Genomic DNA, 26,822 nt, shown 5'->3' on the forward strand with positions numbered 1-26,822 from the left:
TGTATCCGTGCTAAAAGTAAAATAAAGTCCGAGCGATAATTATCCAGTAGTGACAATCCAAAGATGAAAGAAACAATATTCAGTGCTCAGTGACACGCTTGAATCCCACCACCTTCAGGATTAGCTTCTTACTAGAGATAAGGGATATAAATGTGGAATTAAGAACACCTTGAAGTGACAAGACCCCTTTACCACATGGGAGAATCACACGCTTGTATTTCTCTGCAGCCTGAGAAAAATATAGCCTCTTACCAGAGCTGTATAGCAATCGGAGTGTGTGATGACTTCCAGAGGCGTAACTAGAACCTTCAGGGCCCTGGTGCAAGAAACCATGAAGGGCCCCCCGGACCCCTGGCTGGGGCCCTTCCCTTCAAGCCTGGGGCTCTTCCCACTGATCCTGGGGCCCTTTCCTCTCATTGCAGGCCCTTTATTACGGTCCCGCACTGGGACCCTTTCACAAGTTCTGCAGTGGGTCCCCTTCCTGCCATCTTGGGGACTCCCCACCACCAATGCCAGGACTCGGTCACAAGTGTGACCTTTGCGATCCTGGAAGTTCACCCACTGGTGTCAGTAGTTTTTATTTTTTGGTATTTTAATTGTATTATTTCTTATCATTTTATTTTTTTATAATGTCACTGACTATGACTCTGTCCATTCAGAAAAGGAAGGAGCTGGTAAATTACATATTTACCAACCCCTTCCTGGTTCTCGATTGTGACACATCCCCTGCAGCAGCCGGCAGGAGAGGGGAGGGAGCACAGTGGAGGGGGGGGGGGCAGCACACAGGGGCCCAGAGACAGCAGAACACAAGTAAACTGGATAGGAGGAGTGGCGGGGGCAGCATACAGAGGAACCAATCTCCTTCATTTTCCTCCTGCAGATACAGGAGGACAGTGATTTCTCTACATGCTGTCCCTGCCACCACCCCTCCTATCCAGGTGTACAGGGGAGCCACATGGGCCCCGGTTGCAATTGCAACCCCTGTAGTTACGCCCCTGATGACTCCTGCTGCTAGATCTCATCTGTGTGGTCTCAAAGGATGCCACTTTTTACACGCCTCTCCTCTTCTCAGCACTCCCCCACAAAATGCATAGTATGTTGGAGAATAAGAAAGGGATCCAATAGTGCATTATCTTTTGATACTTTATTATGAAAAAAAGACGATTGCACTTACATGTAAAAAGGTGACAATAGGCTTGCTATCACTCGTGTAGTCGCGGCCACCTGCAGTGCGGACCGCGGTTGTAGGATGTGACGATGCAGTGCCTCCTCTGACGCGTTTTCCTCTGATAGGGCATCCACTGATACAGATATACAGCTCTCTGAAGGCATGCAATCAAGAGTAGTTCATTTGCATTGGGCTGGAAAGGGATACAAAGCGATCTCAGTGTTTAGGCATCCGTCAACAGACAAATGCCTATAAATGGAGACCGTTTAGTACTGTGGTTGCTCTTCCTAGAAGTGGGTGCCCAGCCAAAATGACTCCCACGGCACAACACAGAATCCTCCGTGAGGTAAAGAACCTACGTGTAACATCTTGAAGACCTCACTGGTAAGCCTTTGAAGAGGCAGATGTCAATGGCAGAACTCTGCAGAGGAAACTACTGCTCATCAAAAGAATCATTGCTGCTTGGCACCTTGGCAAACCGAACTGCTACTAGGAACTGATTCTGCACTATGCATATTATATATTAAGCGTAAAATAATTCCTAAGTTTACCAAAATATCTTTAAATAAGGCAGGCTCTTGCGCTAATTCCACAAATCCTGCTTTCAACTAATATGTGAAAAATATAGATATAAGTGAAACATTTATATCAAAATGCTGCGGTCTAAAAATAAATTAAATCAACAATAGTGAATATATAATCCCACTAGCTACGCATATATACAGTGTATGCACGCCCCTCAGCCCAGCAACTCACCCCAATTTATTGCCCTCCATTGTCATGGATTAGGCTTATAGCACAAAAGTATCCAACCGTGGCAATCAGGATATTTGTACCAGCGATAACTCCTTAATTAGACAGCCTTTCTTCACTCACATATCATGTAAAAGAAACAAAAGGGCCCCACTATGTAGTACCGCTTTCAACTTTTTATTGAGAAAAAAAAGACTCTAGTATTACACACACATTTAGAACATTTTAAAAGCGCATCAAATGTAGTAAAAGGGGATTGGGGCGCTCTCATAAATCCTACCGCCTCCGCGATGATGTATAGGACCTCCGAGAGTCACCTCTGCTCACCCGACCGATCCTCCAATACGACGTGTGGCCTCGCCTCTGACGTGTTTCTTCACTTCCTGACTTTGTCAAAGGGGTGAATATGTGAGTGAAGAAAGGCTGCCTAATGAGTTATCGCTGGTGCAAATATCCTGATTGCCACGATTGGATACTTTTGTGCTATAAGCCTGATCTATGACAATGGAGAGCAATAAATTGGGGTGAGTTGCTGGGCTGAGGGGTGTGCAGCATGGAGGTGGTGGGGCTCTTTGGTGTTTTTTCATTCAACACGCAATTCAAATCTCACCTGACCATCCTGCTATCACTATTAATTATATGTTTTTTGGAGGACACCATAAGTGGATGAGGACTGTTTATTTATTTTTCACATTAGGAGTGATTTATACTCAGTGAAAAAGGATTGCTCTGATTAATTTTATTATACTTGCAATTATTTGATTTGCACGTTATTTTGGCACAGTTTAATATTGTGTGTGTGTTTATGTATATGTATATGTATGTATGTATGTATGTATGTATATATATATATATATATATATATATATATATATATATATAAAAATATATGCGCGGCTAGTGGGATTATATATTCACTATTGTTGATTTACCAAAATATCTTGCAGGATAATGTCAGGGTGTCTGTCATTAAGCTGAAGCTAAGTAGAAGTTGGGTGATGCAGCAGGAGAATGACCCTAAGCTTGGAAGTATTTCCACTAAATACTGGCTTTAGAAAAATAAAATGCGCCTTTTGCCTGGGCCCAGCCGGAACCCAGACCCTAACCCCGTAGAGATACTTTAGAATAAGATTAAGAGAGACATTCACACCAGACTTTCAACAAATGTGTCTGAGCTGCAGCAGTTTTGTAAAGAGGAATGGTCAAAAATTCCTCCTGAACAGGTCTGATCCAGAGCTACCTAAAGCACTTGCTTGAAGTCATTTGTGCCAAAGGAGGTTCAATAACCTAATAACGGCAAGGGTTCACTGACACTTTCCCACAGAACTGTGAATATTCAATGGTGTGTTCAATAAAGACACAAGAAATTGGAATGGTTTGTGCAATGTCAGCTAAAACACATTGGCGTCAATTCGCTAAGCTTTACTGCATGCAAAAAGGGTATCATGTTACTTATTTGCATTCATTTTTGGTAAATAGAGTCCAATTCACAAAAAAAAAAAACTTTTATGCGGTATTTACCGGAAAATATTGCATAAATAGCTCTCAAGTTCAATATACAAACAGACCAAAGCGGAAAAAAGCGTGTGATAATTACCACCAGGTTTTTTCTGGCAGTATCATTTTTTGACAAATCGCTGGTTGCTAAGCAGCGGGCTGGGAAGCTGGTCACCACGTCCTTAGCAACAGATGACTCCTCAGCTGTCAGCGGGTTCACTGTTAACAGCTGATTTAAAAAAAAAAACACGAGCGAGCAGCCACAACCCCCCCACTCCTAGACCATACCAGACCACATGCCCTCAACATGAAGGTGGGGGAGGGGGTGCTTTGGGGTGTCCTGATTGATGATGGTTAATCATCGGGGGGACACATTTTTATTCTACCACATACTCATTCACATGGGGGGGGGGCATATCTGGGTATTCCCCCCCCCCCAGATATGCCCCCCCCCCTTCATAAAAGCATGCGATAATTACCACCAGGGTTTTCCTGACAGTATCATTTTTTGACAAATCGCTGGTTGCTAAGCAGCGGGCCGGGAAGCCGGCCACCATGTCCTTAGCAACAGATGACTCATCAGCTGTCAACATGTTCCCTGCTAACAGCGGATTTCAAAAAAATAAATCGGCAGATCGATCCCCGCTGAGCAGAGAACGGATGGCGCATCATGTGAAAGGACCCGGTTCATGTACTTGTTTGCTTGTTTATTATTGCTTAATTTTATGTTGTGAAACGAAAACTTTAATAAAAAACATTGAAACAAAAATGTGGTATTATATCTCATGTCAGACAGGCAATTTATGTACAGCTATCATCTTTTCCATTTTTTACTTGCTAAAATAATCAGTTCTAGTCTATGCAATTACTTAAGACACTCAGTTGTTGACCTTGTGCAGTGTTTCATGTTACTGATTATTACTCACAATGCACAGCCATCTATGGCTTGGCTACAAATCTCTGAAGGGAAGCAGTTTATAGAAGTGATTGCTAATGTAATCACGTAGCACAAATTGACCTGTAGATGTGTTAAATCACTTTTTCTCTTACGTCCTCCGACAGTCGCCGCCGCCTCTAAGTCATCACTGTTGGGTATTGACTTCCGCTCCGCAGGAGTAGCTAGGCATAAAGACTTAGTCAAAAGAACAAAGGCATTTGCATATACACACCCATTGGGGCTGTCCCATCTGGTCAATACCCCCCTGCAGTGAGCACTCCCAATTCAGTTTTCTTTCTGCCTAGCGTCAGGAGTAGTTAGGCTTTCCTGTGCTGGGACTACAGTCTCAGCCTATCTAATCCTTTTTTTATTTGATTTTCTTTTGAAAATGTCATTTTTTTCTTACTTTACTAGCTGTTTATTTTGTCAGCTTTAGTTTTTAGTTGTCTCTTCGAAAGAAGATGGATTCATGCGGTGCTGGGATTCAGACTGACCCCCAGCCCCCTATCAAGCATTCAGCCGTGGTTCATCCTGGCACTATGAACGACCCATCCCTGCTCGCAGCAGGGATGCAGCCGTGAGGTGGCTACCTCACAGGACACATCTGCGATGCTGCAGTGTCATGTCCCTGGCTAACGGCACTCCCTGTCAGATGAGGACAGTGGCTTTCCATTCATAGAGGCACCCCACGCCATCTGGTACAGGTAAGTACTTCTGTGTGGGACCTCTGTCTGGGGTGGCAGTCCTGTGTTGCTGTGTGTCCCCCATGTCTGTGCTTGTGTGACTCCCTGATACGGTCCCTGCGGGGTTCGCTTGTGCATGCGCTGTGGTGCTGTATGTTTGGGGGTCTCCTTCCCTGTGTCACTTCGGTGCTGGTTGGGGGTGCAGATTGTGTGTGTAGCGGCCGCGGCGGAGTGAAACCTCGCGGTCCGCCATTTTAGGTATGGGCAGGCATGTTTGGCTTCACTATGGGCAATACTACATGCCGTTTTGGCACCATCCGCCGCCATTTTGCGGTAGCAGAACGATCGTTCCGACCGCATGTTCGGCGGCCATTTTGCCGGAGCCTTCCATTCAGTCCAAGGGGCAGCCATTTTCCCTGAGTCAGGCAGCTTATAGTTCAGCCCACTCTGACAGCACTTCCTTTTCCTCTGAAGCAGGACATCGGTGGTAACACTCTGCGGGGCTCTGCAGGTTATCTCTCTCAATATCTTTCTATATTGTAATTTCTGGCTCAGTTTTTTCTTCTCCTGTTTGGGGGTCTTTGTCACTGTAGCTGTAGCGGTGGGCTGCGTACTCCGCAGCGGTCTTAAAGGGCCAGTACAAAATTTATTGCACTGTTGTTTTTTCACCTTGAGCAATGGATTCTCAGGACAGCAAATTTCCCCCCAGCTCTGGTGGGGCTCCCCAGTTCTCCTGTGGCCCCTCTGAGACCTGATTTGGCCGCTGTAGTGGCGACCTTGGTGTCCAATATGGAAATGCTGATGGCTGAACGTGCTGCTAAAAAGAGGCCCAGATTGTCTCTCTCTTCTGATTCAGATGGTGATATGGCTGCTGCAGCGAGCGTGCCCTTTTCAGGGTCTCGCTCATCCTTAGACCCGCTGGGGTCTGAGCGGGAGGCAGAGGTGGAGGGGGTTGATACCTCCTCCCCGGGGTCGCCTGAAGAGCACGCGACCATGGATGAATTGATAGTTTCTGTTAAGGAAACGCTGCATTTTGGAGGATGAGCCCAGTCCTCCGGGCATTGTGTCCTCATTTGGGACACACAGGACCCACAAGTCGGCGCAGGTTTTTCCCTGCCCCGCTGAGTTTCATTACACTGTTAATGAAATGTGGCGCATGTTAAAACGTCCATTCCTGGTACCTAGTCGGTTCAAATTGCTTTATCCCTTTGCACCGGCTACGGAATCACGATGGTGTGTGCCTCCACAGGTGGATCACACTGTGGCCGTGTTAAACAAGGCTACCTTGGTTCCTTCTGAGGATACCTTGGTTTTTCGGGATCCCACGGACCGGCGGTTGGAGTCTCTAGTCCGCCATTCCTATACGGTGGCGGGCTTGTTGCTCAGACCCATTTTCGCGTCCGTTTTGGTGGCTCAGGCGGTGGCTGATTGGACTAAGGTGCTTAGGAGCAACCTTGTGTCTGATGCTGTTCCGCCTGCCCGGCTGGATATGGTGGATAAAATCCACCAAGGAATCGTGTATCTGTGTGATGCGGCCTTAAATGAGGCCCCTTTAGTAGCACGCCTCTCTAGTGTCTCGGTACTTAACCGGCGACTGATATGGCTGAAGAGCTGGTCGGCTGACCAGTCCTCGCAGAAAACAGTTGCTGATTTTACCTATGCTTTTTGGCGAGGCGTTGGATACCCTGGTGAAAGGAGTCACAGGGGGCAAGAGCACCTTGCTGCCCCAGAACCCGAAGAACAAGTCCTTTTGTGGCAAGCGGGGTTCTGCGCCTAGATCCACTCAGGGGTCCTTTCGTGTCTTTCGGAACCAATCCAAGGGCAAGCCCTTCAAGGCCCAGGGCAGCCAGAAGAAGCCCTGGGCGGGCAAGCAGAAGTCAGGCACTGCCGGCTCGGCGGGTCAGTCCGCCTCTGCCTGAAGGGGCGCCCTCACCCGTTTCAGGGGTGGGGGGACGTTTGCACGGTTTCCTCCAACCTTGGCTGCTCCGGATTTCGGACAGGTGGGTTCAGGAAATCATTAGATCGGGGTACAAGATCGAATTCCTTTCCCGGCCGGCGGACAGATTCTTTCCCTCAAATCTTCATTTGCCTCCTGGGCGTCTGCAGGACCTACACCAAGCGGTGCAGGACCTTCTTGCTCAGGGGGTGATAGTCCCGGTGCCTCATCGGGACAAGTTTCGGGGTTTTTATTCCAATCTGTTCACTGTGCCCAGAAAGATGGGCAAAGTGCGTCCTATTCTAGACCTGAAAGCGCTGAACCGCTTCGTGCGCGTTCGGAAGTTCCGTATGGAGTCTCTCCGTTCGGTGGTGGCCTCCCTGAGTCCAGGAGAATTCCTGGCCTCGATAGATCTAAAAGATGCGTACCTGCACATCCCCATTTTCGAGGGTCATCAGCAGTACCTTCGGTTTGCTATCGCAGAGGACCACTATCAGTTTGTGGCGTTACCTTTCGGTCTCGCTTCGGCTCCAAGGGTGTTTACCAAAGTGCTGGCGCCGGTTCTGGGCCTGTTGAGGGCACAGGGCATTGCGGTCTTGGGGTACCTGGACGATCTCCTCCTAAGATCGGGTTTCAGCCAGGACCTACTGCGCGATCTGTCCACCACGGTGCAGACGCTGCAGGAGTTCGGATGGACCATCAACCTTCAGAAATCGACGTTGTCTCCATCGGTTCGTTTTCCCTATCTGGGGATGATTGTGGCCAGCAAAGGTGTTTTTGCCAGAGAACAAGCTCCGGACTTTGCGGGACAAGATCAGGTCCCTCAGGCACAATCCGTCCTCCTCACTCAGGGCCTGTATGCGGGGCCTGGGGTTGATTGTTTCGGCCTTCGAGGCGATACCCTTTGCTCAGTTTCACACGCAGGCTCTACAGGCGGAGATCCTGGCCAGGTGAGACAGACTGCCTCAGTCCCTGGATCTGAGTGTCTCATTGAGTCGTCAGACCAGATTGGCTCTTCTGTGGTGGCTCCAGTCCCCGACGGTGTCGGAAGGCAAGTCCTTCCGTCCGTTGGTGTGGACGGTGATTACCACGGATGCCAGCCTGTCAGGCTGGGGTGGAGTGCAGGGCAACCTGTCTGCCCAGGGCACTTGGTCGGAGGGGGAGTCCTCCCTCCCGATAAATGTGCTGGAATTGCGAGCGATAAAACTCTGTCTCTTCCAGTGGTCGGACCGTCTTCGGGACCGTCCTGTTTGGGTACAGACGGACAATGCTACCGCGGTGGCTTACATCAACCACCAAGGGGGCACCAGGAGTGCTCGGGCGGCCCAGGAAGTGACCGACATTCTTTCTTGGGCCGAGACTCATGTCCCGGCAATCTCAGCAGTTCACATTCCGGGTGTGGAGAATTGGCAGGCCGACTATCTGAGCCGCCAGACCCTGGACCAGGGGGAATGGTCCCTGCACCCGGAGGTCTTCCAAATGCTGTGTGCGAAGTGGGGATCCCCGGACGTGGATCTGTTCGCATCTCGGCTAAACCAAAAGGTGGAAAGGTTCGTGGCACGAACGCGCGATCCGCTGGCGGACGCCTCGGATGCGTTAGTGGCCCTTTGGCATCAGTATCGTCTGATGTATACCTTTCCTCCGATTCAGTTGCTATCCAGATTCCTCCGCAGGTTAGCCTCGGAACCGCACCTGGTGATACTGGTGGCTCCGGACTGGCCACGCCGGTCCTGGTACGCCGACGTTGTTCACCTGGCAGTGGCGCCTCCGTGGCGGCTGCCTCTGCGGGAAGATCTCCTGTCTCAGGGTCCGATCTTCCATCCTGCTTTACAGTCCCTGGCTTTAATGCCTGGCTGTTGAGACCCAGGTCCTGAGGGACAGGGGTCTCTCCCCTGAGGTCATCCCTACCCTTGTCAAGGCTAGGAAAACCTCCTCTGGTAAAATCTATTACCGTACCTGGAAGGCTTATTTCGCCTGGTGTGAGTTCAGGGGGTTCTCCCCTCGCTCGTACTCGGTGTCGAGAGTGTTGGCCTTCCTCCAGTCTGGGGTGGACCAGCGCCTGGCGCTGGCCACGATTAAGGGCCAGGTGTCCGCACTGGCTTTTCTTTTCCAACGCCCTGTGGCGTCTCATTCTCTGGTTCGCACCTTCATTCAAGGTGTGCGACATTTGGCTCCTCCCAGGAAGGAGCCCTTCCCTCCATGGGACTTGAACTTGGTTCTGTCCGTGTTGCAGCGTGCTCCCTTTGAAAACATTCGGGATATATCGTTGCCTCTGCTGTCTAAGAAGGTTGCCTTTTTGGTGGCGATCACTTTGGCTCGCAGGGTGTCGGAACTGGCAGCGTTATCTGATTCACCGGGATAAGGTGGTCTTGCGTCCGCATCCCTCCTTTCTTCCTAAGGTGGTCTCTGAGTTCCACATTAATGAGGACATTGTCCTTCCTTCGCTTTGTACGAAGCCTAAGCATCCTAAGGAGGTTGCTCTGCATTCCTTGGATGTTGTCAGGGCGATCAGGGTTTACCTGTCGTCTACGGAATCCTTTCGGAAGACGGATTCACTCTTTGTCCTTCCTGAGGGACCTCAGAAGGGCACGGCTGCGTCTGCAGCGACTATTGCCAAATAGATCAGACAGACCATTGAACAGGCTTATGCCTTGAAGGAACGGGCTCCACCCTTCCCTGTTAAGGCGCACTCTACCAGATCTGTGAGTGCGTCCTGGGCCTATTGGCATAGGGCCTCGGTGGCTCAGGTGTGCAAGGCTGTGACCTGGTCATCGGTGCACACTTTTTCAAAATTCTACAAAGTAGATGTTCTGGCATCAGCTGATGCGTCCTTTGGCTGCAAGGTTCTCAGTGCGGCAGTGCCATGAAGGACCCTTGTTTTTTTCTGGGTCCCTGGCTGTTGGTATTTGCTTTCCTGGGCTGTTGCTCCTGTTGAGCATTGTTTTCTGTTGCCCAGAAGGTTCTCTTACGGTGCATGTAAGGTTCCTTTCTCTGACGTGGGTACTGCATTGCCTTTTCTACGGTTGCGTCTCCCACCCCTCATGTCTATACTGCTTTGGGACATCCCAACAGTGATGACTTAGAGGCGGCGGCGACTGTCGGAGGACGTAAGAGAAAACTGAATTTTTCTAAAATCTTACCTGTAAAATTCCTTTCTCTGAGTCCTCCGACAGTCGCCGCCCTTTGGGGTTGTGTTCTTATTACCTACTGCTATGCTACCAAACTGAGTTGGGAGTGGTCACTGCAGGGGGTATTGACTAGATGGGACAGCCCCCATGGGTGTGTATATGCAAATGCCTTTGTTCTTTTGACTAAGTCTTTATGCCTAGCTACTCCTGCGGAGCGGAAGTCAATACCCAACAGTGATGACTTAGAGGCGGCGGCGACTGTCGGAGGACTCAGAGAAAGGAATTTTACAGGTAAGATTTTACAAAAATTCTGTTTTTTGGTAACAAATTGGTACCATTATTTTGGTATTTACAATTCATTAATTCAATAGCTGGCATTAATGATTTGCAGATGTGAGAAATTACTGCTACATAGTCAACCAGCTGACATGTTCCTAACCGTACAGGAATACGTTTCCAACCACCATCCTTCTAAAATAAGAATCTATCCAACTTTTCTAGTAAGCGTTTTCTTTTTTCCACCAGGCTGATTTATCCAGTAAACCTGTTGTCCGTCCCTATCGCCGCCCTACACCACAAGAGATTTGTTATCAGAGAATTCAGAAGGCACAGGAGCAGGCGGCACAACTTATCTCTCAGCAGAAATCCAGTCAGATGAAAAGCAGTGTTCACAAGTCCCCCCTGTCTCTGCCAGGAGACGCAAAACGAATTGCTCATGCGCGAGCCTCTCAGTCTTCCACCACTCTTAAATCGCATTTGCCAGGTAAGCTGAAATTAAATATTTGTATGTCGATGACATGCCAGTGACCATTAAATTAAACATAAACTTATGTGAAACCCAGTATTGTCAAAAAACTAGATAGTGTTTTTGTGCTCCACCCAGGAGGCAAAAAACAATTAAAGGATAATTCCACTTTCGTTGGGGGGGAAAAAAATAGCAAAGAAAAAATAATATAGCGTATACAATTGCGACACAAGTCCTATTGTGATTGAATGTTTTTAAAAAATACCTTTCCTTTTCAATCTTCAGCCGCTGTAATTTTCTGAAAATGCAATGCAATATGGCTACCTGGAGGTGTTCTGTACACAGAATGTCTACAGTACGTCGCACAGAAACACAATTTGCTGCTTGCTTTATTGGCTCACTGATTTTTCCCAGAGGGCTGCACTAAGATGCAAGTCAGATTTCAGGCATCTGCTGCAACAAAAATGGCATTTCTCTTTCGTTCATTAACGGATACAGCTCTTCATCATCTTGACCGTAGGGTTATACTGCCCCCTAGGACACTAGGCAGAGAAAAAGCTTGAACACGTCTCTGGGGGGTATACTCCCACTTCCTGCTGTAGGTATTCTGTTTTTTTTTTTTTTGCCTAGTCAGGAGTAAGGACCTAGTTCCTTGCTGGGATCTCTGGTCCTGGCAATTTTTTCTTTACATGGAGTTTTTTCCTCTTTTTATTATTGTTCCTGTGAGAGCTACAATCAAGTGATGGACTGGGCGACAAACTTGATAATATAGATACTTAGGTTCCCCCCAGTCTGGCCAGCGAGCGTGTACAGACAGCAGCTCTGTGCTAGGTTGGCCACAACATAGCCCCACTGGACGGGGGCTGGCCTGCGAGTTAAACGTCTCGCGAGGACGCATACGAACTGGCTTTGGCCTGCGCCGCAGCGTTTCCTTCTGGCCAACAGAACCCACATTACAATGGAGCAGTATTCTGTCCGGAGCGGTGCCCACCCTGTTCCTGGTGTGGTAAGTAGCTGCCCCCCCCCCTTCACTACCCCTGGAGGGTTTTGGGGTGGACGTAGGCCCCTCCCTGGGATGGTTGGGCCACCAGGTTGCCCTCCCTCTCCCCAGCCCCTCTAAATTTTCGGTCACATATTTTGCCACATGCTTAAAGGGGAGCTGGTTGGAGTTGCTGCTGATCGGGTTTTCCTGGTACGCAACAGGGGGTTGAGCAGGGTTCCCAGCCATGCTGCTGGGGGGTTGGTGACTAGGGTAGGGATGTCCTCTGGGCTTCCTGCGGCGGTTGTTGTGCTGGGGGAGCGGATGTTTTTACCATCCGCGGCTATGCGCCTCACGCAGCCGGATCTGGCCAAAAATTTAGGCCATGGCTTCGCGGCTCACTCGTCAGAACCTATGTGAGGCGGCACCTGTGAGGATGGCTGAAGCCACTGTCTCCAGTTTGGGCATCCGCCTTCCCCTCCCCTGCCCCTAGGTGGCCGGCTCTGCTAGGACCGGGCGCCCTCAAAAATTTAGGCCGTGAATTGCTGCCTACTAGGCCATGCGGCCAAGTCGGGCTTCGCCGTTAGGGGGCAGCCCCAAGTGCGTGTAGCTGAGGCCCCCACTCTTCCTTTGATCATCTGCTGGGCTAAGGATCCATGCAATTGCGGCTGGACCCCCACAAAAATTTAGGCCGCGACCTGCTGGACCATATGGTCAGCTTGGCACCTCCCTTGGACCGGGTGGGGGTGCTTCATTTTTAATGACAGTCTTGCCACCATTATTGACAATAAAGAATAAAATAATCAGCGCAATCCCTATATTAATAATACAAGTGGTGAACACAAAGCTGCAAGCAATCGGTGCCAAACACAAAACACCTGCGCTAAGTGAATAAACATCAAAATAAATCGCTTAGTGTAAAATAATATTGTGACCATAAACTAAATTAATGCAATAAACAATTGATATGAATCAAAAAAACAAGTGATATTGAAAGTCCCAATAACACAGTGCAAGTAAAGTGACACAATGATACTGAGAGGAGCCGACGGCTGTCTCCTCGGGATTGCCGTGTGACCTACTGACGAGATTGTTTGCAGGCGTTGGCAGGAGGGCTTACCAGGCGACTGATTTTTACCTTTATGCCAGTTTAGACTCACATGAGTCTTTCTTTGAGGTGAGCTGCTAATCTTACCATTTTCACGTGGATCACTTGGAGTGAAGCATGTAGCACTTTAATCACAGATGAAGATTTGTTTATTCATTTATTACTGTGTCACTTTAGTTGCACTGTGTATTGGGACTTATTTATCACAGTATCATTGTGTCACTTTACTTGCACTGTGTTATTGCCATCATTATTGTTTGGGGCACCTGCCTTTGTTTTAGTGATGGTACCCTGCCTGCATGTCCAACTTCACGGCGGGCGGCCCCCTTTTTAAGGGGGCTATGGCCTATTCTGTCCTCTATGGAGGGTGACCCCCCCTTGTTTTTTGTGGGGTCCAATAAGTGTTCAATTTGTGGACCCTTGGCCGGCATCCCCTTTGCAGGATCGCATTCGGCGGCCTACCCTAAATGTTATGTTTTCAGGGTGAGCTCAGTATATAGCGACACTACTGGGTCTGGGTCAACGCACCCTGATTGGTCAGAAAGTGAGGATGAGTCCTCTGCTCCTCTAGCCCCTTAAATAGGCGCTGGTGGATGCACTGTTTTGTGTCAGCGTGTGAAAGTTTAGAGCTGGAGGTTGCGTCTGATGCCGCGTCGGAGGCACCAGTTCCTTTTTGCACCCACAGGCCCTCCAAAGCATTGAGGGTGTTCCTCTTCCCACTTACCTTGGCAACATTGTCACAAACAGTGGGGTTGTCCAAAATGCAGTGGTTGCTAGGCGTTCTTTTTTTCTTGCGGTATCCTTATGAGAATTTACTGCGTAAAAGGTGGACCGACACACCTGTAGTGGACTCGCCGGTTTCCAGGTCAAATTGAGTTACCTTCCTCCCGGTTAAGGAGTCCCCGACCTTTACAGGTCCAGATAATAGGAGGGCGGATGCTCTGGCCCACCATATGTGCGCTGTGGCTGGTTCGGCAATTAGGCCAGTAATTACTATTGCCCTGGTGTCAAACTCTGACCGAGTGAGCTAAGCTTTTATGCTGGGACCTGGAGGGAGATTAAATTCCCCGTCTTTGCAGAGTGGGCAGACTGGTTGGTCCAGGGGCTACAGTTTGTCTGTGATGCCTCTTTGGATTCGGCTCCTTTGATTTTTAGGCTGTCTGTTTTTGTAGGGGTCCTTCGGCATATGTCTGACTGAAATGCTAGTCTGCGGACTAGACTTCTAAGAAGAGGGGGTCACCTGTTTGGAGCTTCCTTGGATGACATTGTTCAGGGTCTCACGGGGGAAAGAGTTCCGCAGGCTTCAAAGGGCAAGGAGCCCCCTCGTAGACCTGGGCCATTCTCCTTGGCTCCTAAGTGGCCTCTAAGTGTCTCAGGATCTCAAGATTAGGGATCAAGAGCCAGTGCCTCCACCAGAGATTTCAAGAGGACCTGGTCTGGCAAGCCAACGAGCGGGCTCTTCCAGACCTGTGGACAAGGGTGCCTCTGCATGAAGGCGCGCCCTCGCCCGTATCTGGGATGGTGGGACGTCTTCGCTGGTTTCCGGATCCATAGCCTTCCCTGGTACAAGTCAAGTGGGTCTACGAAGTTATTCGGTCAGGCTACGAGATTGAGTTCAGTCTTGTCTTGTCCCCTGGAAAGGTTTTGTCCCTTCCAACCTGCACTTGTCTCCAGATCACTTGCAGGGTCTTTTTGGGGCAGTGCAAGACTTGATATTTCAAGGGGTGATTGTTTTGGTTTCCGACTATGGAACATTTTTCAAGGGTTTTTTACTCAAACCTCTTTACAGTCCCCAGGAAGGAAGGCAAGGTACGTCCAGTTCTGGACCTCAAGCCAGTAAGCTGCTTTGTGCGAGTACAGAGGTTCCGCATGGAGTCCATTCACATGTTAGGGGCATCCCTTCATCAGGGGGATTTCTTCTCTCTACTTTGGACATCAAGGATGCCTATCTGCACATTCTAATATGTGCTGGTCGCCAGAGCTTCCTCTGTTTTGCCGTGGATGAGGAGAATTATCAGTTTGTAGGCTCTGACCTTTGGTCTCACCTCCGCACCTCGGGTCTTCACAGGAGTGTTGGCCCCGGTGTTGGCGGAGGATCACGGTACTGGGGTACCTGGACGCTCTTCTGCGACCGGAGTCTCTGACTGCTCTGATGGACTACTGGAGATTGCTCTGTGAACTCTGAGGGAGTTTGGTGGGATCCTGAACATTCAGGAGTCTACTTTTGGTTCTGTCCACATAAAATGGCTTATCGGAGTCTGACTCTGGACTCGGCCTCAGCCAGAGGGTTTCTTCCTCGGGAAAACTCCAGACATTGCAGGAGGCAATGTAAAATAGAATTAATAACCGCGCTAGTGGAAAATAAAGAAAAGCTGCAACTTCAAGTGTGACCACACCCCAGTGAAACAATATGTAAATTAAGTCACGCTAAACATTAGAATGAAACAAATAAAGTCCATATTAAGTCCATAAATTGTAGATAATGCAATTCGTGACTCTCAAACCAGGCTCCTCATGGATATATGCTTACCAAAAAGGTGAACAATAAAGCGGGTTCTTAGACCAAAATCGTATCCACTTGATAGAAGAAAGAAACCAATATGGCTCGTGATAATGATGTGATCATTGGGTCATAAATAATGTAAAAAAGGAAAAACGCAATAGCATAAAACCCATAGGACACGGCGTACTGACGTCATCTTACTGCGATCAGGAAGTGCGGATGTGCGGAGCCGTCCGGCCGGCGGCTTATACAAAACGATCATTTGTACTCCTGAATGTGAGTTTTACCCCCTCTTTTTTAATAAAATTATATGCGGTTTTACACTATGGAGCTTCTTTTTTCTTTATGGCGGTGATTACCTTGGGGTTATTCCTTGGAGTTATCTGGTTCGGAGCCTGCAACAAATAAAGGAGTTCTAGATACAAGTGCCTTCATCTTTGGAGCTTGAGTTACCTGCAAGTGTTTACTGCTTTTCGGTTTGGTAAGAGGCGATTTCATCTGGTGGAGGACAGCACTGTTTCTTGGGTGTTTATGTGATTGCTAATATTGATCTTTGGTAAGGAGTACCTATAGGTGTCTTTCTATATGGGATCCTAATTTCCTCTGATGTGTTTTTTGTTTTCTGGTAAGCAGCGCAAGAAATTGGTGGAGGTTTCACTCATTTCACCATTTGAGCACCATTCTTTTATCTAATCACTGGATAACCACATTGGTGTCATTAGTTTAACCACTTGCCGTCTGCTCACGTTGAGCCTACTGCGGCAAAGTGGTTTGTTATCGTCTGACGACGTAGATCTACGACACTACCCTTTCTCGGAGGCTCGCTCTCGCTGTATTTAGTCATAGCGGGAGTCGGGCCAGGGGAGGAGCAGCGGCGATCGCCGCTGCTCTTCCCCCGATCGTCGGGGAATCGAGTGTGGAGATCCGCCCGCCTGTGTAAACACAAGCGGGCGGATCTCTGAAGTGACAGGCAGGGTCAGATTGCAGGGTTCAGCATAGTTGAACCCTCAATCTGTCCTTGTGTCACTCAGTCACCTCCCCCCCCACACGTTAGTAAGCACCAGGCATACATTAACCCCTCCCTCTCCAATAAAATTAACCCCTTCCCTGCCAGTGTCATTTTTACAGTAACAGTGCATATATATAGCACTGATTACTGCAGTAATGTCACTGGTACCCCCAAAAGTGTCAAAAATGTCAGTCAAGGGTCCGATCTGTCCGCCGCAATGTCGCAGTCCCGCAAAAAAAATCGCAGATCGCCGCCATTACGCGTTAAAAAAAACCACCAAAAATGACAGAAATCTTTCTTTTTGTTAGTAAACGCAATAACTTTTGCGCAAACCAATCAAAATACGCTTATTTTGATTTTACCAAACATATGTAGCATAAAACAAATTGGCCAAAAATAAAAAAAAAATTGGATTTTTACATTTTTTGGGGGGAATTTCATATAAAAAAATGTGAAAAATATTGTTATTTTTTCAAAATAAACGCTCTTTTTTTGTTTATAGCGCAAAAAGTAAAAATCGCACAGGTGATCAAATACCACCAAAAGAAAGCTCTGTTTGTGGGAAAAAAAGGACGTATATTTAGTTTGGGTAAGGCATCGCACGACCGCACAATTGTCAGTTAAAGTCGCACAGTGCCGAATCACAAAAAGTGGCCCAGACGTAAGACAGCAAAATCCTCTAGTGGTAAAGTGGTTAAATGTACCAATTTTTGTTGGGTTTTACGCTATTGCGTTTTTCCTTTTTTACATTATTTATGACCCAATGATCACATCATTATCACGAGCCATATTGGTTTCTTTCTTCTATCAAGTGGATAAGATTTTGGTCTAAGAACCCGCTTTATTGTTCACCTTTTTGGTAAGCATATATCCATGAGGAGCCTGGTTTGAGAGTCACGAATTGGACTTTATATGGACTTTATTTGTTCCATTCTAATGTTTAGCACGACTTAATTTACATATTGCAGGAGGCAATTCAGCTTCTGTTGTTCAGCAGATGGTCATCCCTCCGGGTTTGCATACGCGTGCTGAGCCTGATTGTGTCCATTCTTGAGGCTGTTTGCACAGTTCCACCCAGGGTCTCTGCTAAAGAGATTCTGGTGAAATGGGTCAAGGATCCACGGTCTCTAGAGGGTGCTTCACTCTCTGGCACTTCGACAGGGAATATCCTTCTCTTCCTGTACTGGACGGTTGTCTCCACAGATGCCAGCATGTCCGGGAGGGGACTCTGGGAGTCTGGACTCTGGCAGAGCCCAGACTGCCTATTAGTGTAATGGAACTCTGAGCGATCAGACTTTGTCTGGCTCATTGGACAATCGTCGTTAGGGGTGTCCGGTAGGAATTCATTCGGACAATGCTACGACCGTCGTCTGTCAATAACCAAGGGGGCACAAGAAGTGTCCTGGCGGCTCGGTAAGTAGCCAGCATTCTAAGGTGGACTGACTGATTGTTCCAGCCCTCTCAACGTCTGCCACAACTCCTGTGAAGGATACAGACAGAAGGGATTCCCGTCATTCTAGGGGCTCCAGACTGGCTTCGCCGATCTTGGTATGCCGATCTGGTACGGCTGGTCGCCGATACGCTGTAGGAATTTCCTCTCAGGGAGGATCTGCTGTCCCAAGGACCAATCTTCTATCTTGCTTTACAGTCGCTGGCATTAACGACTTCGCTGTTGAACGCCAGGTGCTGAAGGGTGGAGGTTTGTTTGAATCACTGATTCCGACACGGTTAAAAGGTTGGAAATCTGCCTCTAGGAACATCTACCATCGTACATGGAAGACCTACATTGCGTGGTGTGAGTCTCTTGGGGTTCATCCTTGCTCCTTCTCATTGGATCGGATCTTGACCTTCCTTCAATTGGGGTTTGAACAAAAATTGGCATTAGTAGATAAAGTGTTTTTCAGTAATACCTAATCAAATGTACCGACATCCCTTGGGATCATTAATTACAAAATTGGGGAAAGCCCCTTAATAGAAGAGAGGCGAAGAAATAAAAAGGTGAGTCCCGCGCTGTCTGAGGAAATATATAATGAAATTGCATCCTTCCCAGATGCTGCATGTATCTGTACTGAAACCATGCAGTGAACAGGCTAATAGAAAGGAGTGGGGGATACTGCGCTTCTAGGAAGTGTTAAAACTAATTTAAAGTGAATACTCAATTCAAATATAGGGAAAGGTGATTATATACAATAAAATGAATATGATATTGATGTTAATATAATAAAGTGCAATGTGTGAATAATTCAACCTTAGATAGTGACCATTAGTGCTTATAGTTCCATAGAAATCATCAGGTATAAAGTGCAATAGTGGAAACCAAAATTCAATAAATATAAAAAATACACAATTCTTCTCTTAGTAAATGACTATCAAAACAATTCAGTGACAGGTAAAAAGTGCTCAGTGCATAAAATAAATAATTGTGCAAAAATCACTCAGTCCATATATGAATGCCTCGGATAGCAAAACAAGTTCACTAGTGAAAAGTACACTTCATCAATTCCTGTATCCGGGTGAATCAGATATCAAAATAGGTCTTATCCCTCCACCTAACACCATATAAGTGACGTGTGGGGTGCTCCTTCTCTCTCGTGTACCCCTATAGTGGTTCTAAACGCTCACCTCCATAACTAAGAACATGCGCCTTGTTATAAAAGCAGGGACTTTTCTCCACTCTTACTCCGTTTCTCCACTCTTACTCTGGTATCCCAAACAGTCTAGGATGGATCAGCCTCATGAGATACGTCGGCCCCTTGGGAGGCTCATGAGGCTGATCCATCCTAGACTGTTTGGGATACCAGAGTAAGAGTGGAGAAAAGTCCCTGCTTTTATAACAAGGCGCATGTTCTTAGTTATGGAGGTGAGCGTTTAGAACCACTATAGGGGTACACGAGAGAGAAGGAGCACCCCACACATCACTTATATGGTGTTGGGTGGAGGGATAACACCTATTTTGATATCTGATTCACCCGGATACAGGAATTGATGAAGTGTACTTTTCACTAGTGAACTTTTTTTGCTATCTGAGGCATTCATATATGGACTGAGTGATTTTTGCACAATTATTTATTTTATGCACTGAACACTTTTTACCTGTCACAGAAGAGAGGGGAGTCCAGGTGACAAGGTCTGTCCTACTCAAGATAAAGGGGGAAGAAATCTTCCCAGAAATAGATACAGCAGGAAAAGAGAGAAATAGAATGTGTGAGGGCAAATGGGATTTTTAAATGGTACTTAGCTCTGATTGATAGGATGATATAAGAAATGGTAGGAAATGTATAAAAACGTTATAAATTTTATTCCAAAATTTAAAATAACAGACAATAAGGATATTAGACATACAATAAACAGCATAAATAGTATCAATACAGGAGTACATGTGAAGGATCTTGTGCATTTAATATATCCGATATGAATACCGGATCAACCCGACATGTTTACCATTTTGTTTGTACACCCTATGATGTATCTACGAGCATGTTTATTCTGAATATTGCTCCATATCCACGTACCCCCTTTTTTCAAACCTCTTAATACCCTTTTTCTCTTACGTCCTCCGACAGTCGCCACTCACTCACAAGTCTTCACCAATGGGTATTGACCTTTGCTCCACAGGAGTAGCTAGGCACAAGATTTGTTAATCACAAAAGCTTTTAGCATATACACACCCCTAGGGGCTGTCCCACTAGTCAATACCTCCCTGCACCAGCATTCCCAACTCAGTTTGATTTAGCCTAGCTTAGGAGTAGCAGGCTTTCCTGTGCTGGGGCTTCAGTCTCAGCCTTCTACCCTTTTTTTGATTTTATTTCAAGTATTTTTCTTTTCTTTACTAGCTGTTATTTTGTCAGCTTTAGTTTAGGGATCTTCGGATGAAGATGATCATGCGGAGCTGGGTCTCGGACTGGCCGCCCTGGATCCCAGGGCTGAGGGCCAGATGGATCCCCAGCCTGCCATTGAGCGTTCAGCTACGGTTCGCCCTGGCGCCATGAACGACCCATCCCTGCTCGCTGCAGGGATGCTGCCTGGGAGGTGGCTACCTCACTGGACGCCATTCTGCGGTCTCGTGCTGCAGTCCACAGCGTCCTGGCTGCGGCACTCCCTGTCATCTTGATAGCGGTTTGTCGCTGGAGACGGCTCCCCACGCCATCCGGTACGGTAAGCACCTGTGTGGGGACCATCTGTGTGGGTGTCAGTCTGTGGCTGTGTGTACCCCCATGTCTGTGTGAAGTGCGGGCTCCCTGTCAGATCCCTGTATGGGTTAGCATGCCTTTGTGGGCTGCGAGGGGGGGGGGGGGGGCCCCTCCCGCTCTGCTGTGAGTTCTGTCTGGGGCAGATTGGGTGCAGACATGCTTGAGCGACGGCCGCTGTTGCGGCCCGCCATTTTTTTGCAGAAATGCTATGGACGGCCCTGTCCCTGTACAGCGCTGTGTTTTGGCGCCACTCGCCGCCATTTTGGCGGGCCGCGCTCGTTCGAGCACATGTCAGCGCCATTTTCTTGTAGCCTCTATCCCTCAGCCGAGCGGCCATTTTTGCGGAGCCTTCATAGGCTATATAAGTCAGCCGGTTATTGCATCACTTCCTCTTTCTCTGGAACAGCGATCGGTGGCAGCAGCCTGTTTGTGCTCTCTCCAGGTTTTTCCTTCATTGTCCTGTCATTCCTTGCTCAGTGTTCTCTATCCCTGCGGGATCGGTGCATACAGTAGTGTACGGTGGGCTGCGCTCGCCGTGGTGTTAAAGGGCCAGTACCTTTTTTTTCCTTTCATTGCTGTGGGCATGGATTCTCAGGATAGCAAGTTTCCCATCGCGGTCACGGTTCCTTCTGAGGATACACCGGTTTTCCGGGACCCTACGGACAGGAGGTTGGAGTTTCTTGCCCGTCATGCCTATATGGTTGCTGGTTCTATGCTAAAACCTATTTTTGCTTCGGTTATGGCGGCCCAGGCGGTTGCCGATTGGACGAAGGTGCTCAGGCGCACCCTGGTGGCTGATTCGGCTCCGCCTACCACGTTGGCTATGGTGGATCAAATCCATCAAGGAGTCATGTACTTGTGTGATGCGGACTTGAATTTAGCTCCTTTGGCTGCACGCCTGTCCAGCGTGGCGGTGCTGAACCGTCGTCTGATATGGCTGAAAAGTTGGTCGGTCGACCAATCTTCTCTAAAAGACGTTGGCGGATTTTCCCTACGTGGGATCTCGCCTTTTTGGCGAGGCTTTGGATACTCTGATTAATGGAGTTACGGGGGGCAAGAGTACTCTCTTACCCCAGAATCCCAAGCACAAATCTTTCCGTGGCAAACGGAACTCCTCGTTTAGGCCCTCTCAGGGGTCCTTTCGTGACTTTCGGTCGCAATCCAAGGGCAAGCCCTTCAAAGGCCAAGGCTCCCAGAAGAAGCCGTGGGCGGGTAAGCAAAAATCCGGCCAGTCCGGTTCGACAACCCACGCCAATTCCGCCTTAAGGGGCGCCCTCACCCGTTTCTGGGGTGGGGGGACGTCTGCGCGGTTTCCTCCAACCTTGGCTGATCCGCATTGAGGACAGATGGGTTCAGGAAATCGTTCGATCTGGTTACAAGATCGAATTTCTCTCTCGGCCGGCGGGCAGATTTTTTCCCTCAAATCTTCAGCTGTCTCCGGAGCGCTTGCAGGATCTGCACCTGGCGGTGCGGGACCTGCGGGCCCAAGGAGTGGTGGTTCCGGTGCCTCATCGGGACAGGTTTCGGGGGTTGTACTCCAATCTGTTCACTGTGCCCAGAAAGGAGGGCAAGGTGCGTCCGATTCTGGACTTGAAAGCTCTGAACCGCTTTGTGCGGGTTCGCAAGTTCCGCATGGAATCCCTGCGCTCAGTGGTGGCTGCCCTGAGTCCGGGGGAATTCATGGCCTCCATCGATTTGAAGGATGCGTACCTACACATCCCCATTTTCGAGGGTCACCAAAGGTACCTTCGATTCGCCATTGCGGAGGATCACTACCAATTCGTGGCGTTACCTTTCGGTCTCGCTTCGGCTCCGTGGGTTTTTACCAAGGTGCTGGTGCCGGTTCTGGCCCTGTTACGAGCACAGGGCATTGCTGTCTTGGGGTATTTAAACGATCTCCTGATAAGGTCGAATGCCAGTCAGAGTCTGGTGACCGACCTGTCCACCACGGTGCAGACACTGCAAGAGTTCGGTTGGACCATAAACATTCCGAAGTCGACTTTGTGTCCTTCGGTTCGCCTTCCCTATCTGGGGATGGTTCTGGATTCTGTTCAAGCGAGGGTCTTCCTACCGGAAGACAAGCTCCGGACACTTCGGGACGAGGTCGGGTCCCTCAGGACCAACCAATACTCGTCTCTCCGGACATGCATGAGATGTCTAGGTTTGATGGTCTCGACTTTCGAGGCGATCCCCTTTGCCCAGTTTCACACGCGGGGTCTCCAGGCGGAGATTCTTGCCGAGTGGGACGGGCGACCACAGTCCCTGGATCTGCGGATCTCATTTAGCCAACGCACCAGAAGGGATCTTCTGTGGTGGCTCCAGTCCCCGGCGGTGTCGGGGGGCAAATCTTTTCGTCCATTGTTGTGGACGGTGATCACCACGGATGCCAGCCCCTCGGGCTGGGGTGGTGTTCTGGGCGTTCTGTCCGCCCAGGGAACTTGGTCAGAGGAGGAGTCCTCCCTTCCGATCAACATTCTGGAATTGAGGGCGATAAAGCTTTGTCTTCTGCGATGGACGGACCGGCTTCGGGGCCGTCCAGTTCGGGTTCAGACAGACAATGCCACCGCAGTGGCCTATATCAACCATCAAGGGGGCACCAGGAGTGCCCGAGCGGCTCGGGAAGTGGCCGACATTCTGTCATGGGCCGAGACGCACGTCCCGGCGATCACGGCAGTCCACATTCCGGGGGTGGAGAACTGGCAGGCGGATTATCTGAGCCGCCAGACCCTGGACCAAGGGGAATGGTCCCTTCACCCGGATGTCTTCCAGATGTTGTGCGCGAAGTGGGGTTCCCCAGATGTGGACCTGTTCGCGTCTCATCTAAACAACAAGGTGGAAAGGTTCGTGGCGAGAACGCGCGATCCTCGGGCGGACGCCTCGGGCGTGTTAGTGGCGCCCTGGCATCAGTATCGTCTGATGTATGCCTTTCCCCCAATTCAGCTACTGTCCAGGCTCCTTCGCAGGTTAGCCTCGGAACCCCATACGGTGATTCTGGTGGCACCGGACTGGCCTCGCCGGTCTTGGTATGCAGACCTCGTCAATCTGGCAGTCGACGCTCCGTGGCGCCTGCCGCTTCGAGAAGACCTTCTGTCTCAAGGGCCGATATTCCATCCTGCTTTACAGTCGCTGGCTTTAACGGCCTGGCTGTTGAAAGCCAGGTCCTGAAGGATAGGGGTCTCTCCCCTGAGGTCATTCCCACTTTGATCAAGGCTAGAAAAGCCTCTTCAGGGAAGATTTACTACCGTACTTGGAGAGCATACTTTGCCTGGTGTGAGTCCAGGGGGTTTTCCCCTCGCTCGTACTCGGTGTTGAGGGTGTTGGCTTTCCTCCAGGCTGGTGTGGACCAGCAGTTGGCGCTGGCCACGATTAAGGGCCAGATTTCTGCGCTGGCCTTTCTTTTTCAGCGCCCTGTGGTGTCAAATTCATTGATTCGCACCTTTGTTCAGGGGGTGCGACATTTGGCCCCTCCTAGGAGGGAGCCTTTGCCTCCATGGTACTTGAACCTAGTTCTGTCCGTGTTGCAACATGCTCCCTTTGAAAAGATCAGGGAGATCTTGTTGTCTCTGTTGTCCAAAAAGGTGGCCTTTTTGGTGGCGATCACTTCGGCTCGCAGGGTGTCGGAGCTGGCGGCTTTGTCCTGCAGCTCTCCCTACCTGGTGCTTCACAAGGATAAGGTGGTCTTGCGACCTAACTCGTCCTTTCTTCCGAAAGTGATTTCGGATTTTCACCTCAATGAAGACATTGTCTTGCCTTCACTGTGCGCGAAGCCAAAGCATCCTAAGGAGATTGCCTTGCATTCCTTGGATGTTGTCCGGGCGATCAGGGTTTACCTGTCGTCCACTAAATCTTTTCGCAAGTCGGATTCCCTCTTTGTCCTTCCTGAGGGTCCTCGGAAAGGGCATGGCGGCGTCGGCTGCGACCATCGCCAAATGGATCAGACAAACCATTGTGCAGGCCTATGCCTTGAAGGAGAAGGTTCCACCCTTCCCTGTGAGGGCGCACTCGACCAGGTCTTTTAGTGCGTCCTTGGCTTTCCGGCATCAGGCTTCTGTGGCCCAGGTGTGTAAGGCGGCGACTTGGTCGTCCGTTCACACCTTTTCAAAGTTTTACAAGGTGGTTGTTCAGGCGTCGGCAGATGCCTCCTTTGGCCGTAAAGTTCTCAGTGCGGCAGTGTTTTTGGGTCCTTGGCTGTTGGGGTGTTTTGCCCCTGGGTTACTTGTTTTTTCCTGGGTTGTTGCTCCTGTTGAGCACGTTTTCCTGTTGCCCAGTTGGTTCTCTTACTGTGGTAAGGTTCCTTTCTCTGATGTGGGTACTGCGTTGCTTGATATGCGGCTGCGTCTCCCACCCCTCATGTCTACACTGCTTTGGGACATCCCATTGGTGAAGACTTGTGAGTGGGCGGCGACTGTCGGAGGACGTAAGAGAAAAGGGAATTTTTGTAAAATCTTACCGTAAAATTCCTTTCTCTGAGTCCTCCGACAGTCGCCGCCCCCTGCCCCTCTTTTGGGGGTTTTTGTGTACTCTTACTGCTATGCTACCAAACTGAGTTGGGAATGCTGGTGCAGGGAGGTATTGACTAGTGGGACAGCCCCTAGGGGTGTGTATATGCTAAAAGCTTTTGTTATTAACAAATCTTGTGCCTAGCTACTCCTGCAGAGCAAAGGTCAATACCCATTGGTGAAGACTTGTGAGTGGGCAGCGACTGTCGGAGGACTCAGAGAAAGGAATTTTACGGTAAGATTTTACAAAAATTCCGTTTTATGTTTGCTCTATAGTGGCTGACTCATTCTACGGGTCTTACATATGTACAAGCTGCCGATGCACACTGTCTTTTGCCTCCACACTCGTCGGTGAGACGTATGGTTGTGGTGTTTCTCCCTCTCCCTCCACACCTATTGGGACTCTTTGGGGCTTTTTGGAGGGTGCACTTTGAGACATCGTGTGTTCCTTGTAAAGATTTTTTGTAACGCATACTAATACGATTATTGTTATGCAGGAATACTCAGGAAAACTGAATGTTACAATACCAATTAATATATACCCCTGAAGAAGCAGTAAGGAAAACTGCGAAACATGTCGGGTTGATCCGGTATTCATATCGGATATATTAAATGCACAAGATCCTTCACATGTACTCCTGTATTGATACTATTTATGCTGTTTATTGTATGTCTAATATCCTTTATTGTCTGTTATTTTAAATTTTGGAATAAAATTTATAAAGTTTTTATACATTTCCTACCATTTCATATATCATCCTATCAATCAAAAATTAGCCTTAAGTACCATCAAGGACCAGGTATCTGGTTTTGGCGTTCTTTTTCCAAAGACCTATGGCCACACACTCCGCGGTGCGTACCTTTTCTTCAGGGTGTCTGACATTTTGGTTCCTTCAGTGCGGCCTCTGTCGCCACCCTGGAATCTTAATGTGGTGGTTTCGGCTCTACTGAAGCTCCTCTTTGAAAATTTTCGGGAGGTCTCCCTGCTTACATTGCCCCAGAAGGTGGCCTTCTTTGGTGGCTATCACCTCTGCATGCAGGGTGTCAGAACTGACGGCATTATCCTTTCATTCACCTTATGGTGCTTCACAAGGATAAGGTGGTGCTTTGCTTCTGTCCATCCTAAGGTGGCCTCTGTCATTTAAATGAAGACCATTGTGTTGCCTTCAAACATTTGGAAAGAATTAAATGGACTTTATAGGCACAGATAGGGATGAAGTAAAAAAACTTTTTTATTGATTGACATATAAAACCAGGGGAAAAAACCCCTAACACCGGCGAATGATTGTTAAACATACATGAGATACATAGAAAACAACAAAATGTACCTTAACAATAAGGCATATAAATACAAAATGGTATACAAATAATTGCATAACACATGAAATGTGGTGGTGTAGTGATACTATACATTACATACTACATGACTCGAAGACTATGTCAGAAATGACGTTGAACGCCCTCTAGAGTGTAGTTGGTACAGCCCTATACGTGGGGGATGGTTCATGTAGCCAGATGCCCTACAGGTTTCGCTTGAGAAATCAAGCTTCTTCCGGAGCTACTGGTATACAGACTCTGTGTAGCAGAATGAACCATTATTATTTACAAAGCATCTGTCTGCAATTATCACAAATCTAAATCTCTTGGATAGATTTAATAGCAATTGTATTGTATTTCATAGAAAACA

At 48.6% G+C, this 26,822-nt stretch overlaps 1 protein-coding gene across 1 annotated transcript in view; it reads left to right on the forward strand.

Moving 5' to 3' along the window:
• REXO1 (RNA exonuclease 1 homolog) overlaps positions 1-26,822 on the forward strand; it is a 420,363-nt gene that overhangs the window by 83,587 nt on the left and 309,954 nt on the right. Inside the window, exon 4 of the mRNA XM_082243284.1 lies at positions 10,628-10,865. Within this exon, the coding sequence (XP_082099410.1) occupies positions 10,628-10,865 (238 nt within the window). The remainder of the gene's footprint in view (positions 1-10,627; positions 10,866-26,822) is intronic.

Source organism: Pelophylax lessonae (genome assembly GCF_965119305.1).
Source record: "Pelophylax lessonae genome assembly, chromosome: 1".
In the NCBI taxonomy this organism is placed as follows: Eukaryota; Metazoa; Chordata; class Amphibia; order Anura; family Ranidae; genus Pelophylax; species Pelophylax lessonae.